We start from the raw sequence: 16871 nt of genomic DNA on the forward strand, positions 1-16871 counted from the left end.
ATCTTGCAAATGCGTGTCTGGGCAGGTATGTGAGCGATAGAATTCACCTTGCACAGCCTTTCTTTCTTTTCTTGTTTTTCTGCTTGTCAGCTAGAACACTGATATCTGTGAGGGCTTTGTTTAGTCAGCCAAAGATATATGCTATGCTGTAGTAGGAGGGAAGTAGAAGAGACAGAAAATTGTTGCATAACAAAGAATATTTAGGTTAGCTTCAATACATTGTATGCAAAACATTACATTAAGCAATGGGCACAGCACTACACAAGAGGTTATGGAAATTTCATGTTGCTGTGTGTTGGTTCTGTTGGATGCATTGCACTGTGTTATAGTATTTCTTTCTGGATACTGGCTTGATAAACAGTTTAGCTTATTGGTAGGGCATTTTCCTCAATTGTACAGTGTGAAAATGCAGGACAAACGGGGAAAGTGTATGGTACACAGCACTTGAGTGCCATTTGCTGTTGCTGTTTGTCTTGTGTTTCCTCTCTGTATGAGTGATCAAAATACTAACAGGCACTGCTGAAGTGTGTCGAGGTCTGTTTTTGCATTACTACTCATCAGTCTGTGCTTTCTATGCTTTTTTTTTTTCATTTTTGTCACTGGGCCTTTTTAATGTCCAAGCAATCTAAATTTTTCTCTTAAAGCAGTGGTACTGATATGACATCTCTGATTTTATTTATTTGTTTATTTTATATACTTTCTTTTCCGTTAAGCTCCTGGGCCTCGAAACCCTAGAATATATACTGGCAAGGCTCAAGGTACCTCAAACAATTTGCTATAATAGCTTTCTAAGAACTGATTTCAATTGCATTTTTCTCTAGAGGTGTATGTGTCAGAACGTGATGACACAGAAGGCGTTCACATGGGAGTAGGACATAATGTGTTGTCCTGGCACTCACTCCAGCTTTGCTTGGTGGTCTGTTATGCTGCTATATTGGGCGACACAATGAGTAGCAGCACAACAGATGTGTAGAAAGGCCATTTTGTTTGTTAAGTAACGAGATAGAAGGAGTGCTCACATACTGCTGTGCTATTTGTACAATCAAATCTGCATCAGTTATCTCCCTAGTCTTCATGCCCTTGTCATGAATAATTTATTCACAAGGCTATTAGTGGCCTGTGGACAACATAACAGTACATGGAAGCCTATAACAATTCAGTTGTCCGCTATGTATAAACACACGACAGAGCGCTTACGATCCAGCTTATAATGGGCAGATTTATGGAAAACTAAAAAACAGCTAGTGACATTGCTTGAGCCTGGGCAAAACTGGCAGCCAGCGCCACGTGGAAAGCCGGCAAGCCTGGCAACCCTATAACACAACATCATGTGCGATGAGAGGACAACTAAGTTACCTTGCTGATGCTTGTCAATATAATACAGGTGCTCAGCTTATCTTGTTTTCATGGACCTTTTCATCTGGCCACTTTCCCCCAGGATGAAGGCAAACTATAAACAACTGCCTCAGAGCAGGAAACAAACTGTGTCTTGTTTTTAGCACTTCCTATTGATTTTGCACTATTTTGGTCACCTAGCTTGCACAATTTGAACAGCTTTTCTGTTTCTTCACATTGGAGTGTGGTTCAGATATGCAACAGTGGCAACAATAGCCACTATTAATTGTCTGAACAAAAGTTAATCATGTGGCACCAATTGATTAAAATGTGCTGCCTTACTAGTGGATGCAACATCATGGGTATGAGGCAGCGTGCGAGTTTAGGGACACATGAATGAAGATGCAATGTAGGGTTAAGTATTGCTCACGTGCTTCTGCGTCTTGTCCAGAATTTAGCAACGGGCGTTGATCAACATGGCATAGCTTGATTGCCGGAGCAAGATGTGTTTCGGAGCATGTTTAAAACTTCCGTGTCAGTGTTCTTGTGTGTGGTGTGATGAGTATGAGATGTGTTGCAACAATGAGTGGGTGGGAGCAGTGCTCACATATTCATGTGTCTTGTCCAACAAAAGCTATGCTGTGTCTTGTCTCGTTTTGTCCAGAGTACTTGTTCAAGCACGTTGATTTGGATCGAGAGATACCAGAATCCAAGAAGCGCTTAAAGCTCGACTCAATGCCACCTTTACCAGACATGCCAGACACGCCAGACTCGTGTCCGAGTATGAGTCCTTCACATTCGACTTCGAATCCCCAATACACAAGGCCAAGCTCTCCAGACGCAAGGCTACTGCCACCAGGCGTGGTGGTGAAGATTGAGGTATGCACTCTAACTACCGTAGAAGGTTTAGAGGGGCCCTAAAGTGCACTGTACACTCTCTTCTACAGTTTGCTTGTGGATGAGCATTTATTGTTGCTACTGCGTTGCAGTACTTTCTGGACTACCTGAAAAGGGTTGGCACCATTGGCCAGTATTCTTGTACTGGAAAGTACAGCATCTCCATGACAGCATAGTTTCTTAGCCATGGATGGCTAAGAAACCATGGCTATTGCACAAGCTTCAGTGGGAAAGTAAAGAAGCTTCACAGACCCCAAAAAATGCAGCTTTAACAAAAGGTGATTCAGGGCCCTTTTAAAGGTTTCTACGTTGACACCTTGTGAAGATTATTATAATATATAGGTATGCAAATAGTAGTTTAGAATCTTAGTTGTATGTGGGTCTATTGTTGTAGCACTGAATCAGACATGAATACTACTTTTGTGACAGCTTCTAAACAGTGTTTAAGTAGCTAATGTGTCTATCTGGCTTTCAGACTAAACAATCTATAAGTTTTCATTTTAAGCAAGTGCATGTTTGAGCGCATCCTGCAAAGTGATTGCCTGTTGTGCCTAATAGGGTAAGAGTTATTGATTTAATCTGTGGTCGTTCAGTACGAGTAAAAATACACCATACTTTGCAGAAAAGCGCCATGGCGGCCGCATTTCGATGGGGGCGAAATGCGAAAACACCCATGTGCTTAGATTTAGGTGCACATTAAAGAACCCCAGGTGGTCGAAATTTCCGGAGTCCTCCACTACGGCGTTCCTCATAATTAGAAAGTGGTTTTGGCATGTAAAACCCCATAATTTAATTAGTTTCCAGAAAAGCCATGTTGGTTACAGAGGAAACAGTGGTGCGTAAGCTTCAATCGATTATTTGATTTAGCTACAGTACTAACATTACCAGCACCAATAAACAGTGTCTTCTAATCCTGGATGCAAATGCGCACCTCGTTGCTTTACACAAATACTTAGATCAAAGAACACAGCTGCAAGCTATCATTTTTGGTGGATTGCTGGAACAGATGAGAACGCATCCACCCTTTTTTACACCCTGTTGGCACAGAACATGCTTAGCCTTGGCATTGTGGATGAGTGGAGTGTAAAATGTTGTGGTTTATTTGGAAACTCAAATAGTTCCAAGTCCAGCAACAAAAGAAGCTATTCAAAATTACCTTGGAAACAATTTACTGAATTTTCTCACTCACCTTGGAGCCAATAAAGAACAGTCGTCATCTGTGATGAATGAAGGACTCTTGTTTCTTGTTTGGGTGAAGTGGTCCATGAGTACTTTGATTTTTCTTTATGCTGCCTTTTTTTTTTTTACCAAGTCCAAATCTTTACCATGGAAAGATTTGGACTTGAGAGTGTTGTACAGCTTCATAATGAAGAAACAGCGCAAAAAAATGGTACAAGAAATAGAGGACCGTGCCTAGTCCTGTGCTCACTTTTTTCTTCCTCTGTTGTGGTATTGTTTACTTTAGTGTCTGTGATTGTTCACACTCCCCTTTATGTAAACTTCATGAGGGGTCCTTAAGGGTTAATTTATGGTTTGTTTGCACGAAGTCGCGGGATCGAATCCCGGCCACGGCGGCCGCATTTCGATGGGGGCAAAGTGCGAAAACACCCATGTACTTAGATTTAGGTGCACATTAAATAAACCCAGGTGGTCGAAATTTTCCGAGTCCTCCACTATGGCATGCCTCATAATCAGAAAGTGCTTTTAGCAAGTAAAACCCCATAATTTTATATTTAATGGTCTGTTCGATTTGCCTGAACTTTTTTCATGAGTTCAAGGCACGATTCCCACACTCGTGCAGCCACAGCAAGCTACTAGTGCCTTTCAGAAATGAATGTGAAAGTGGGAATTTGGTACAGGTCTTCCACCTCTGTGTTTGCATATTGCACCTTTTGTTGCTGACATTGCTAAGCATGCACTGCGATTGTGTTGCAAATGCCAATTTTTATTGGCTTTGCGACTGCCGTGTTCCAAGGAAAATGATGGAAAGTGGCATTTTGCTAGCACTCTTTGAAGCTGCTGTAGCGCTCCTGGATCCCAACAGTGAAAAATGAGGAATATGATGTTCTCTTTGCTATACTGGTGTGCAGGCTGGTGAGACATAAAAGAAATAGAATAACTTCATGTAGTAAAGAAGTTGTAAGTAAGTGCTTTGAGATCGAGTAGGTGTGCTTGTTTCACCGGTCTCTAGACATATTTGAGAGCCACATAGAAATACTGGCTTCTCTCATGGACAAGGGTGTCATTGTTGCCAATTAACAGCTCAATTCCTGTCAGTCTGCCATTCAACAGGACCATATTTCTTCACCTTCTTCAGGAAGCATTGGAACAAAAAGTGGACCTGCAAAAGCCCTAATGGTGAAACAAGAAATGAAATTGATTTCATACTTCCTGCTGATCCCAGCATAATGCAGGATGTAGAAGTTGGGTAGGGTAAAGTACAGTGATCGTAGGTTAATGAGGGATAGGATTCACCTCAATTTGAAGAGAAAGAGTAAAATTGGTCATGAAGAAACAGGCCAACCTAGATGCAATAAGGGTAAAGGCAGACCATTTCAGGTTGGCACTTGCAAACAAACATGCAACCTTAGAACAGACAGATGAAGATGACATAGAGGCAATAAATGAAACCGTAACTAGTCTGACTTCAGAAGCAGCAATTGAAGTCGGAGGTAAGGCACCAAGGCAACCAGTAGGTAAGCTCTCCCAAGTAACAAAGGACCTACTAAAGAAACAACAAAGAATGAAAGTGTCCAACTCAAGACATCAGATAGAATTCGTGGAACTGTCAAAACTGATCAACAAAGAGAAAATAAGGGATATTCAAAATTATAATGTGAGAAAGACTGAGGAAGCAGTAAAAAATGGACGTAGCATGAAAACAATGAGAAGGAAACTAGCCATCGGACAAACCAAGATGTATGCACTGAAAGATAGGCAGGGTAATATCATCAGCAATCTTGAAGATATAGTAAAAGCAGTGGAAGAATTCTATGCTGACCTGTACTGTACCAAAAGGTCCATTTGAATTAGTAACAAACAGGTTACAAAGGTTCCTTCTATAACTAACGATGAAGTCAGAAGGGCCTTTCAAGACATGAAATGGGTAAAAGCGGCAGGAGAAGATGGACTATCGGTCTATTTAATCAAGGATGGTGGAGACATAATGCTTGAAAAACTAGCGGCCCTTTATACGAAGTGTCTATCGACTTTAAGGGTCTCGGAGAACTGGAAGAATGCCAACGTTTAATCCGCAAAAAAAGAGACGTTATAGAATTTAAAAATTATAGGCCCATTAGCTTACTTCCATTATTATGTCAACCAAGGTAATCTTCAATAGAGTAAGGGAAACGCTGGACTCTAGTCAACCAACAGAACCGGCAGGTTTCAGGAAGGGATACTCTACAATGGATCAAATCCACATCGTCAATCAGGTAATTGAGAAATCTGCACAATAAAATCAGCCTCTCTATATGGCTTTCATAGATTACGAAAAGGTATTTCATTCAGTAGAGATACCAGCAGTCACAGAGGCATTACGTAATCAAGGAGTGCAGAACGCTTACGTAAATACCTTGGAAAATATCTACAGAGGTTCCACAGCTACTTTAATTGTACACAAGAAAAGCAGGAAGATACCTATAAAGAAAAGGGTCAGACAAGGAGACACAATCTCTCCGATGCTATTCACTGCATGCTTGGAAGAAGTATTCATGCTATTAAATTGGGAAGGCTTGGGAGCAAAGATCAACGGCAAATATCTCAGCAACCTTCAATTTGCAGGTGACATTGTTCTGTTCAGCAAGACTGGAGACGAGTTACAACAAATGATTGAGGACCTTAACAGAGAGAGTATAAGAGTGGGGTTGGGAAGATTAATATGCAGAAGACAGATAATGATCTATAGCCAGGCAAGGGAGCAAGAGTTCAGGATCACCAGTCAGGCTCTAGAGTCTGTGAAGGAGTATGTTTACCTAGGTCAATAACTCACAGGGGACCCTGATCATGAGAAGGAAATTTACAGAAGAATAAAAATGGGTTGGAGTGCATACCGCAGACATTGTCAGCTCCTGACTGGAAGCTTATCATTAAAAAGAAAGGTGTACAATCAGTGCATTCTACTGGTGTTGGCATATAGGGCAGAAATATGAAGACTGACAAATAAGCTCGAAAACAAGTTAAGGACCGCACGAAGAGCAATGGAACGAAGAATGTTAGGCATAATGTTAAGAGATAGGAAGAGAGCGGTGTGGATCAGAGAGCAAACAGAGATAGCTGATATTCTAATTGACATTAAGAGAAAGAAATGGAGCTGGGCAGGTCATTTAATGCATAGGTTAGATAACCGGTGGACCATCAGCGTTACAGAATGGATACCAAGAGAAGGGAAATGCAGTCGAAGACGGCAGAAGACTAGGTGGAGCGTTGAAATTAGGAAATTCGCGGGCGCTAGTTGGAATCAATTGGCGCAAGACAGGGCTAATTGGAGATCACAGGGAGAGGCCTTCGTCCTGGCAGTGGACATAAAATGGGCTGATAACGATGACTTTGCTGCTGCACAGCATCGGCACTGATGATCTCATCAGCACTGACAATCTCAGTGGTGAAGGAAGTTTGGGAACCAGGCCTGAACTTAATCACACATTTTTAAATTATTGACACCGTGCAGAAAACGTCACTCTTGCATCACTGAAATGAATGGCAAAATGTAGCACCACCTGAATTGGTTCACAAAGTGAAGATTAATCGAACGGATCCTATCAAAATGGCGATCATGATCAGGAATATAGATATTGTGACACACTGGAGTGCTATTATATACAGATGTTTTTTTTTTGTTTTTCTTTTTGGTAACCCTGCATGCTGGCTGCCTGCACGTAAAATGCAATTGAAAGTAGTCTGAAATTTTTTGTGTTAAAGGGCCCCTGAAATGGTTTGGACAAATTTTATAGGCATGTAGGGTTCAGCTACAGTTAATCATTTGCACCACAATTTGTGTGAAGCGTCTCATATTAAGAGAGCTATGGACAATTACAAGTTACCCTCCTCCATTGCCATGCATTTTCTCTTCAACTTGTTCACTGAGTGATCGGGGCTAAGCTCTGCCTTCACTTGCTCTGCGTCATGATGGAACGTCGTGCCGTCTACTTCCGCTTGTCTAGGAGCAAGCGCGCGAAGCCTTTCCAACCTCTCCGCCAGCCGCTTGGCAATCGACCCTAAGCGAGAGCCATCAATGCAGCCAGCAGCAAAGTGTTTCGAGCATTCTGTCACAGCACCAAGTGTGCCCAGTATTCCGGTAACCACAGGCGAGATGGGCGTTTCAACGGATGGGTGGAGGCATAAACTCAAGCTGATGAAGGAGTTTTAGCATAGACATATGTGAGCGGCTTGATTGGTCTGCATGGTCCAACCACCTGGTGGTGCAGAGCTTAACGAGCCAAACAATGAGCTAATATAGCTCTAACCAAGTGTAGAACATTTTAAACATTTACAAAACAATGTGTATACGATTACGCTCCCGTGGAAAATTTACACCAACAGCAAAGTAGAATAGACTTCGTTACAGCTGCTGTGTTTGGTTGAGCTCTTGCCACCAGGCGGCTGCACCGTGCAGACCATTCACGTTTGTGCCTCTGCTCATCCCGTAAAACAGCACGGTCAAACGGCCAAGCCCAGTCCGCTTGTGCTTGCGTTTACCTGAATACTGGACACGCAACACTATTGTGGTAGTAATCCTCTGGCGTAAAGTGACAAGCGCAAACACACAACTCCTGGCGCATGTCGGATAGCAACAATCTGATGTGCTGCAGCCGCTCCGCTCGTCTGCTGCCTTGCAGAGGAACGTGACGTCGCAGCTTGACATATTGCCAGTCGCTACATTTGTGGCCCACAACGTAACAAGGGCGAACCATGGTGCTTGCGAAAATAACGATCGGGATCAACACTGACCGCAGAGCTCTCGTCAACACGGAGCATGTTGTAGCACAAGCAGACAGCGCTTGCTGTGTGCCGGAAGTGCTTAAGTGTAGTGAGAAATTGTCCTTGTGCATTCTCTTCCTGTTACTTTCTTTTTATAGAAACAAATAACTAACATTCCAACTATTACCAACAAGATTTGTTCACCATAAAGTTTAAAAAATTATGATGTGCCCTTGGCAGCCAATCGGATAGCTCGCCCTACTGGTGTCATTAGAACTTGCATCAAATGGTCAGGGGTGGCTGAAAATTCAGCCGAGTGACATGCTACGATCGGTAGCGATGTATGTTTTTAAAACCTTATAATAAATTACAGCTTTACGTAGAGCACTTAGATGCGTCAATTAACGATCAGAAGGACCTACCCTAACGACTCAGTACGTTTGTACAAAATCATCAAAATAGCTTCAGGGTCCCTTTAAGTAACAATGCTCTTTGTTGATTTCCTTGTATTCAAGTTGTTTTCTATGGATTGCTGTATACATTCTTCCTTTTGCAGTCTCACATAGGCCATGGAGGCCTTGTAATGTTGCTAGAAAGCAAAACTCTTAACACATCAAAATATTTCCAAGATATTTGTAAAGTATTTTGAAAATCAAGTATACTGCTTGTATATTTCATTCAGTACCTTAGTATTCGATTTCTTGCAAGTCGTTCACAGCAATGTGGAAAGTGGAGGATTCCTTAGCCAATAGGAAGGCTGAATGCCCCTCGATGTGTGTTCATCTGCACCATGCCTTCTGCTCATCCCCACAGTAATTCACACTATATGATGTGCATACACAATGGTTCTAACATGTCACGTATCGCTGTAACGTATCTTGTGCCATGCAAAAATAAAACTCTCTGATCCCACCTACAATAAGACGCGCCTGGAACTACATTCTACTGCACAAGGATATTGCCTGTGTATGCCTCGCACCTTCGACAGTGCTGCAACTTACTAGTGAGATGGAGCAGAGCTCTGCTTTAGAAGAACAAAACTGGCTGATAAGTGCTCCCATGTAGCAAATTTCTGTTGGCCCCCTTATGCATTAACTACTGCACTAAAGCCTTGTTATAAGGAAGTTGAAGGGGGACCCAAAATTACTTTGTCATGTCTATAGCAGTAAAACTTTGTTAATTTTAATTTCACGGGACTACAAAAAATCTGAACTAACCATATGTCCAATGCAATTTTCAAGATTGAAATGGAGCAGTAGTGAAGTCATGTCGGCTTAGCAGAAATCCAAAGACTAGCCACACGTTGAAAGTATTTGTCCCCAAACACTGTTAACAACATGCCTCAGTGTTCCTGGTTATGGTCTTCTCAATCAGTTAGAGATGCACTTTTGGAAATAGTTAACAGAAATGTCAATGTGTTTTGTACCACATCGTAAGCTCACCGAAAATGGTGCAAGTCTTCGGAGTTCAGCTAAGCAGACTTCACTAGTACTCTTCAGGTTCAATTTCATAATTACATGTGCCCTAATGTTATTAATTAGGGCACATGTAATTGTGATTGAAATGATTGAAATAATTTGCATATTTTGTTAATTAGAGAAATTGTTGAAAATTTTCTTGTCGGTAATGTCTGTCTAACCACAGGCAGAAACGGAAGGGGGCTAGATGTGGCAGTTTTTCTTTTAAAGTATTCCGCATAAAAAGAAATGCCTGATATATTCGATGCAGAGCTGGACATAGAATACTGTGTTTGTAACCTGGGCTGGTATAACGTAAAGGTATCCCAATCTGTTTTTATTCCAAATCCTCCATTAACCTTCTGTGATAAGTCAAAATGGCTGGGGCTCTGTCAATATGGGCGTGACGCTTGCCCATATGGGCTGTACCTGAACCATTCTGACCTATCATGGAGGGGTAATGGCAGATTTGGAACAAAAACAGATTTGAATAGTTTTACGTTATACTGGCTCTGGTTTGAGACTCCCGGGAGCACAGATGCGAAAGGAATATACCGTATTTACTCGATTCTAACACGCCCTCGATTGCAACGCGCACCCATTTTCCGTGACCCTCCCAAATAAAGGGGGCAAAACACCACCCTCGATTGTAACACTCGCCCTTTTCCTGCGACCTAAAAAAAGAAAAGTCCTTTAGAGTACTGCACATCTCATTCTTTCATACAGGAATACAACTTTCTCTCATGTGGAAGAACAAAGATTTACTCCTAATGCACTAAAGTTGCGATAAATAAAATAAGTCGCAGCTTTGCCCAAAAGGTGAAGCGTCGATTACGATAGCAAATTGGTAGACTGCTATACGAAAATTAAGGATAGTAGTTTTATCGGCCGTATAAACTTTTAAAGATTCGCTTACTAACTAAATTAACAAGCATGGCAGTCACACTCGCACAAGCAAACGTGACCACGTCTCACGCAATGACCATGGAAACTCTTTATCAAAATGCTGGATTGGGGAAGTGCGGTAGCAGGAGAGAGGGAATTGACCTCTGTGCAGCCTCTCGCTTCAATGTGCACTAAGCGACGAGAACACAGCTCGGTGCGCCTAGATGCGTAGCCTCCGTTGCAGATTGCTTTCAAGATAGGGGCCTCACAGCCGTGCCGAATGTAGCAGCCACCGGGGTAGAAAGCTTTTCCTGTTTGTGCCAGTCCCGCACGCAAGTTTAGGAAATTCTGAATGCCCGTGTTGCGGCCCGATTTCCGTCTGACTCTGCACACGTGATCACTTTCCTTTTAATTGCGGCATCGTGATGAACTCGGCATGTCTTTGCAGTTGGCACTTCCATGCCGATAGAGCAAATGCTGAAAACGGGAAGACAGGGAAGACGGACGGTGCACTAACCAAGGAGGTTAAAGAAAGACTGTTAGAGTGGAAGTCACCTGTACTGGCCTATGGGCTCGGGTGAAGCCGGTGGCGGGCATCTTGCGGGGAGCAAAAAGCAGAATGCAAAGAGCTTAGCAGTGCTGTTTGCAGAGTTTTCCAGCAGCTTTTAAGGGCTTAATGGATTTTCAAGTTCTAATGTAACATTGTAGGCTATGATGCGAGCCATATTGGAGGTCTCCAAATCGCAGATATCGGAGTACTGGACCATCTTCCCATTTTATCGGCATCAATATGCAGCTGCCGCAAAGTAGAAAAATATTCATGCACTAATTAGCGTTTATTCACTTTCTTTTATGCAGTGTAGAAATTGATCGATCATGAAAACTGTCAGACCAAAAAAAACTGAAAATGTAGAATGAGACAGAGCATCACATGCAACAAACATAAGTATTCATTATTATCCTCATTATGATCAGGTGTTGCCATGCTTTCGCATCCTCATTGCATCTTGGAACTGGTGGCAGCCATTTGCTTTTAGCCTGAAATATAAAATTTTCCTTTATTCGAAGGCAATACTAATCTGCAATCTTATTTAAGTGAGAAGGATAACGTTAAGATGTCAACTGCTTGTATGTAAACTTTCCTAATAACACCCGAGCGCGCTAGCACATTTTGGGATCTGCAAGATATGATGTAAAATACGACACGAAACACATAAGCTGCGGCGACTGCCATGCTTTTGCCCCCCACAAGATGGCGACGCAGCAGCTTCACTTGACAGGCGCTCCTTCCACTACAGTAGTTTTTCTTTAACCTCCTTGGCACTAACATAAAAACATGCACTGCAGCACATGGAGGAAGCTACGGCAGCTAGGCTCGAAGCACTTACAAGGCAGCCATTTTGAAATGCTGATGGTGATATGGCAACGCAGGTTTAGGGTCATACTCCATTCTAAGGTACATGCAATTTTCAGACCTGTTTTATTGGAAAAAAAGTGCACGTTAGATTCGAGTAAATATGGTATGCAAAAAGTAGAGGTCACAGTCCCTTTATATGTGGGTAGTTGGCACAAAACAAGAAACAGTGGTGCATATAGCATTCAAAGGCCTGAGACTGATGCAATTATTTGCATCCTGTGTTTGCACACTGCACTGCAGCAATTTAAGCTGTGTTGTTTTTTTGTTCTTTTTCCATTCCAACTTTGGTGCACTTTTTTGCCTGAGAAGCCACCAGATGATCCGCCAGATGATCCGCCTGATTATGTGCCTGATTATCTGCCCATACATGCACTCAAGGACTGCATGCCCGGTGTGCTTCACTACTCTCCTTCCACTGCTCTTCAACAGGTAATTCTTTATTCCTTATTGGTATTCTTCTGGATTGTATGGGGAATCAATAAATCAAATCAAGTAAGTGATCACTAACAGCTTTTAAGTTCACAGTGTGAAAGGGCCTTAGGAGTAAGCTGGGGAACACAGAAGTACATAAACATATGAACCCCACAATAATAAAGTTGGGGAAAGTGAAAAACTTCACTCTCTCAAGAATTTTGTTTCAGAATAAGCCAGCACAGACAGGGAATGTGCTGCAGAATGAAAGTATACTGATAAAATTGCATTAGCATACTTTGGCGAACCTTTCTTGAAGCCATCCAGAACTTCATTGGCAGCCGCACATCACTAACCCCTATGCATAGGTTAGGGATGGCGTCGGTGCTCTGATGGCACTGGCATAATCTGTGTCTTCTGGCAACTGGCAACACCGAATCCACACATAATGCCAGGTGGATGGTGCCGAAACCAGTATGCTTGAAGCATTGGATGTATTCCCAGACTATCAATTTCAGAGACACAATACGACCTCAGTTCTGAATCACTGTTGGAAGTAAGGCAGCCAATACCGCGGCTGCCATCTCTTAGGCACCATAAAAAAAGTCCGCATTCATGACTGTGGACTTCTCTTTCTTTAGTTTGTTTTCTATGAACATCACAGATCACGAGCAGAAAACAGCGCTAAATGACAGGAAGAGAAGAAGGACACAGACCACAGCACTGCTCCTTCGCTTTGTCCTGATGCGCTGTGTTCTGCTCATAATCATGAACCAACCAACAGCTCAATTTCAGTGCACACCAAGCAGAGTACTGCAATGCACGTGGTATGCAAAGCATTGCCACCCGCCGTGGTTGTTCAGTGGCTATGGTTTTGGGCTGTTGAGCATAAGGTTGCGGGATCGAATCCTGGCCACGGCGGCCGCATTTCGATGGGGGGAAAATGCGAAAACACCCGTCTACTTAGATTTAGGTGCACGTTAAAGAACCCCAGCTGGTCGAAATCTCCGAAGTCCCCCAGTACGGCGTGCCTCATAATCAGAAAGTGGTTTTGGCACGTAAAACCCCTTAATTTAATTTTGAAAAGCATTGTCACATATCAGTACAGGTCGATGACAGTGCGGCTGTGCCATTACAAATGGGTAGTCAAAAAATAAGATGGCAGCTGTGATGTGTTTTCAGCACCTGCAATTGCAGAGGCTACACAGGCATACTATGGTGGTGTTGTGTGCAATTTAAGTGGGCAGAAAATGCGTGTAACTTTTTTTTTTTTACTTTGAGCATTTCGCAGCAAATATGGGATTGGATGCATTAGGATGCATTAAATCCTATTGGGTGTTCACTGGAGAAATTAAAATATTTTGTTATGGCAAGAGTTTCATTCATCCTGGGGTTCAACTCTTCACAGCAGACAAGAAAAGAAGTATGATAGTATACAATGGATTAATCGCCTACATTTAATGTATAAGTGTCATCGGTATCATAGCAGAGTGAACCTCCCGCTCACCACAGCAACAATATGGGCATGTGCTGAAATGAGGGCACTTGCAGTAATACCACTTGCAAAAAAAAAAAAATTTTGGTTTTAGGTATTTTAGACGCACACAGGGACAGGCTGTATGTGCTCGCAGTAGATCAGACACCAGTTCAGTGTCCAACCGAAGACCTCTTTGAACTAGGGTGCTGCCATGCTTGAATGTGGTGCCCTTCGCTGAGCTGCACAATGGCGTTTTTGTGCGCTGCCTCCTGCCAGATCTATCTAGCAAATGTTGTCGTTTAGTAGGGCATTCACTCTGCTATGAAAATGTTCTCAAAGCAGTGGCCTGCAATTGCATAACATTTAAAAAATAATAATAATAAATAAATGCACGGATTACAGGGGACCTTCATTCCATTTACTATAGTGACATAAAGAAATCCGGATTCTGTATGCACACATACATTTTGACACAGCTTTTCAAGATCGGGCTTTCCTTCATGCAACATATAAATGTTACATTTAGCTTAAGGTTACAACTGGAGTGTTAGCTTTTCAAATATAAGCATGCAGCACTGTATTTGTTCTCAGTGCTTTTGTTGACTAGTTTAGAAGGTTAGAAAGAGAAAATGTTAATGGAAACTAGAGAGATTAGCACGGCTATGCAAGCTAACTGGATGCTTGCAGTGCTCATATGACCTCCACCTCTCCCTTGCTCCAAAAATATGGATAAATAACAGAATGCTTCGGAAGTAAGCTTTAAGAGACAGTGTGGCTGAAAATGTATGTGTGTTTTTTACGGTATGTGATGGCCTTTCTGAGCCTTCGATTCAGACTTCTTAGTAATGCGACACTGGTAGTGTACAGTGGAATTTCGATAATATGAATCTTTTGGGATGGCGAAAAAATTTGTATCGCCCTAAATTTCTGTCACCCAAAAACGAACAAAAAATCTAGAAATTAAGGGAGGGGGGTGCAGCACATAAATGCCCGACTTGCTCAAAATTTCCTGTTTGTTTATTACTATTTTTTCTGCAGTCCTAAACCTTTTTTTATCTCATGGCAAAATATTTGGTAGAAATACATAACAGAATTTTAAAAAACTGAACTTTTTTAGTGCGTTAGAAATAAAGAAAATTGGGTATCGCTGTAAACTTGGTATCACTGTAAACACAAGACATTGGATATTCAAATAACCACAGAGCTGTCCATGCAGAAATAAAAGCAACAAAAGTGAGCTCAAAAATGGAAAACTAGTGTTGCGATTCGTTGCTGCAGTCACATGGTTCACAGGGAGTGCTTCTATTGGCTGATATTGAATCACTGGAGCATGTGTTTCGCACACGTTTTGGCAGCAACGTGTTCCGCATTTCACGTGTTCCAAGACCAACATTTCAAGATCGGCATAGTTATCTAAAATTCCTTACGTTGCTGTGTCCTAGCTGCTGCCTGATGGTGATAATGACATCATTTGTGCAAGATAAGGGAATCTGTTCACTTTTCTTTGAGGCAGTCAAGCTACTTCGTATTGTGCGATCTGATGGATGCAAAGGTAGAAAAGTTTCTAACTGTCATCGACCATCAAAGACAACGGAAGGTTTGGAATACAGAAATAAAGCTACCTACGAAAGTAAATGTTGCCTATCTTGCTGATGCAGCAAGATTGGAACGCATGTGATTGCCAGCTCCTGATGAAGTTACAAGATGTCTGAAAAGGGCCGTCAAGTTGTACGATACTGCAGATAGCATAAAACCTTTAATTATTATTTTGGGGGTGGGGGGGAGGCGAGTGCAGGGGAGGGAGGAGATGCACGGTGATGGAGTCATGGCTGAGGAATGCAAGTCGCCCTGGCAACAGGAATGCAACTGCTGCATTAGTGCGGCCAGCTTGTCTGCAGCCGGTGTCTGGTGGTACCAGCGCTCCCTTGCTGGCTCCAAAAGGGATTGCGCAGCGGCTTGATTGTTCGTATCTATCATGGTGCAATAAGCAGTTCGCAACATTCGAAATTTAGCACATTGTAAGCTAATTGAATTGGGCCAGGACTTTTGAAAAATTCATATCATCACGAAATTCATATTGGGCATGATTGTATCACTGGTATGTGCTTTCACTCGGTGTCTGACAAAATTGCATAGACATTGGCAACCTGCACATGCATTGGTAAAATGTGGCTCTGTAAATCTGCACTAAAAGCAAAGAAAATATTTTGTTTCCCAACACATCACTGCATGCGAAGTGGTTGCCAGTGCCATGTCGGATATATTGTAGGTATGAGCCCTTTTCTGTTCGCACTGGCGATACAAAGGTGCCGCTGATCTTAAATAGGGAATCGATGCAAGCTAAATAAGCCGCAGCCACATACTCGCCTCCGAGGCTCGTGGTGCCCGCATGCATGGTCGTGGGGTCTGCATGCTTCAGCTCCTAGTTTGTTGCGCTTCAGATACCGTATTTACTCTAATCTAACATGCACTTTTTTTAATAATAAAACGGGTCCCAAAATTGTGTGCGCGTTAGAATTGAGTACGATCCTAAATCTGCATTACCATATTGCCATCGGCATTCCAAAATGGCTGCCTCGTATGCGTTTCGAGCCTAGCTGTCGTAGCTTTCTCCATGTGCTGTAGTACGTGTGCTTAGGTTAGTCCACCAGCCATCTTCCAATTTTCTGTGTTTGATCTATCAGCATGGAAGTACCAACTGCTAAGGCACGCCGAATTCATCACGGTGGCGCAATTAAAAGGAAAGTGATCACATGTGCGGAGACTGACGGAAATTGGGCCGCATCACGGGTGTTCAATGTTCCTGAAACTTCCATGCGGGACTGGCGCAAACAGGAAAGGCGTTCTACTCTGGTGGCTGCTGCACACAGCACGGCCCCTATCTTGAAAGCTACCTGCGATGGAGACTACACACTTAGGCACACCGTGCTGTGTTCTCGTCACTTAGGTCACATTGAAGCGAGAAGCTTCACAAAGGTCAATTTGCTTACTCCTGTTACCGCACTTCCCCAATAGAGCGTTTTGATAAAGAGTTTCCGCGGTCATTGCATGAGACGTGTTCATGTTTACTTCT

General features: G+C 42.6%; 1 protein-coding gene across 1 annotated transcript in view; it reads left to right on the forward strand.

The window, feature by feature from the left end:
- Window positions 1-16465, forward strand: part of LOC142566722 (uncharacterized) — a 44249-nt gene extending 27784 nt beyond the window's left edge. Inside the window, exons 4-6 of the mRNA XM_075677576.1 lie at window positions 2000-2214; window positions 12220-12339; window positions 15594-16465. Coding sequence (XP_075533691.1) covers window positions 2000-2214; window positions 12220-12339; window positions 15594-15758 — 500 coding nt within the window. The 3' untranslated portion in view covers window positions 15759-16465. The remainder of the gene's footprint in view (window positions 1-1999; window positions 2215-12219; window positions 12340-15593) is intronic.
- Window positions 16466-16871: the final 406 nt, after the last annotated feature.

The sequence above is a fragment of the Dermacentor variabilis genome, unplaced genomic scaffold, assembly GCF_050947875.1.
Source record: "Dermacentor variabilis isolate Ectoservices unplaced genomic scaffold, ASM5094787v1 scaffold_13, whole genome shotgun sequence".
NCBI classification, from domain to species: domain Eukaryota; kingdom Metazoa; phylum Arthropoda; class Arachnida; order Ixodida; family Ixodidae; genus Dermacentor; species Dermacentor variabilis.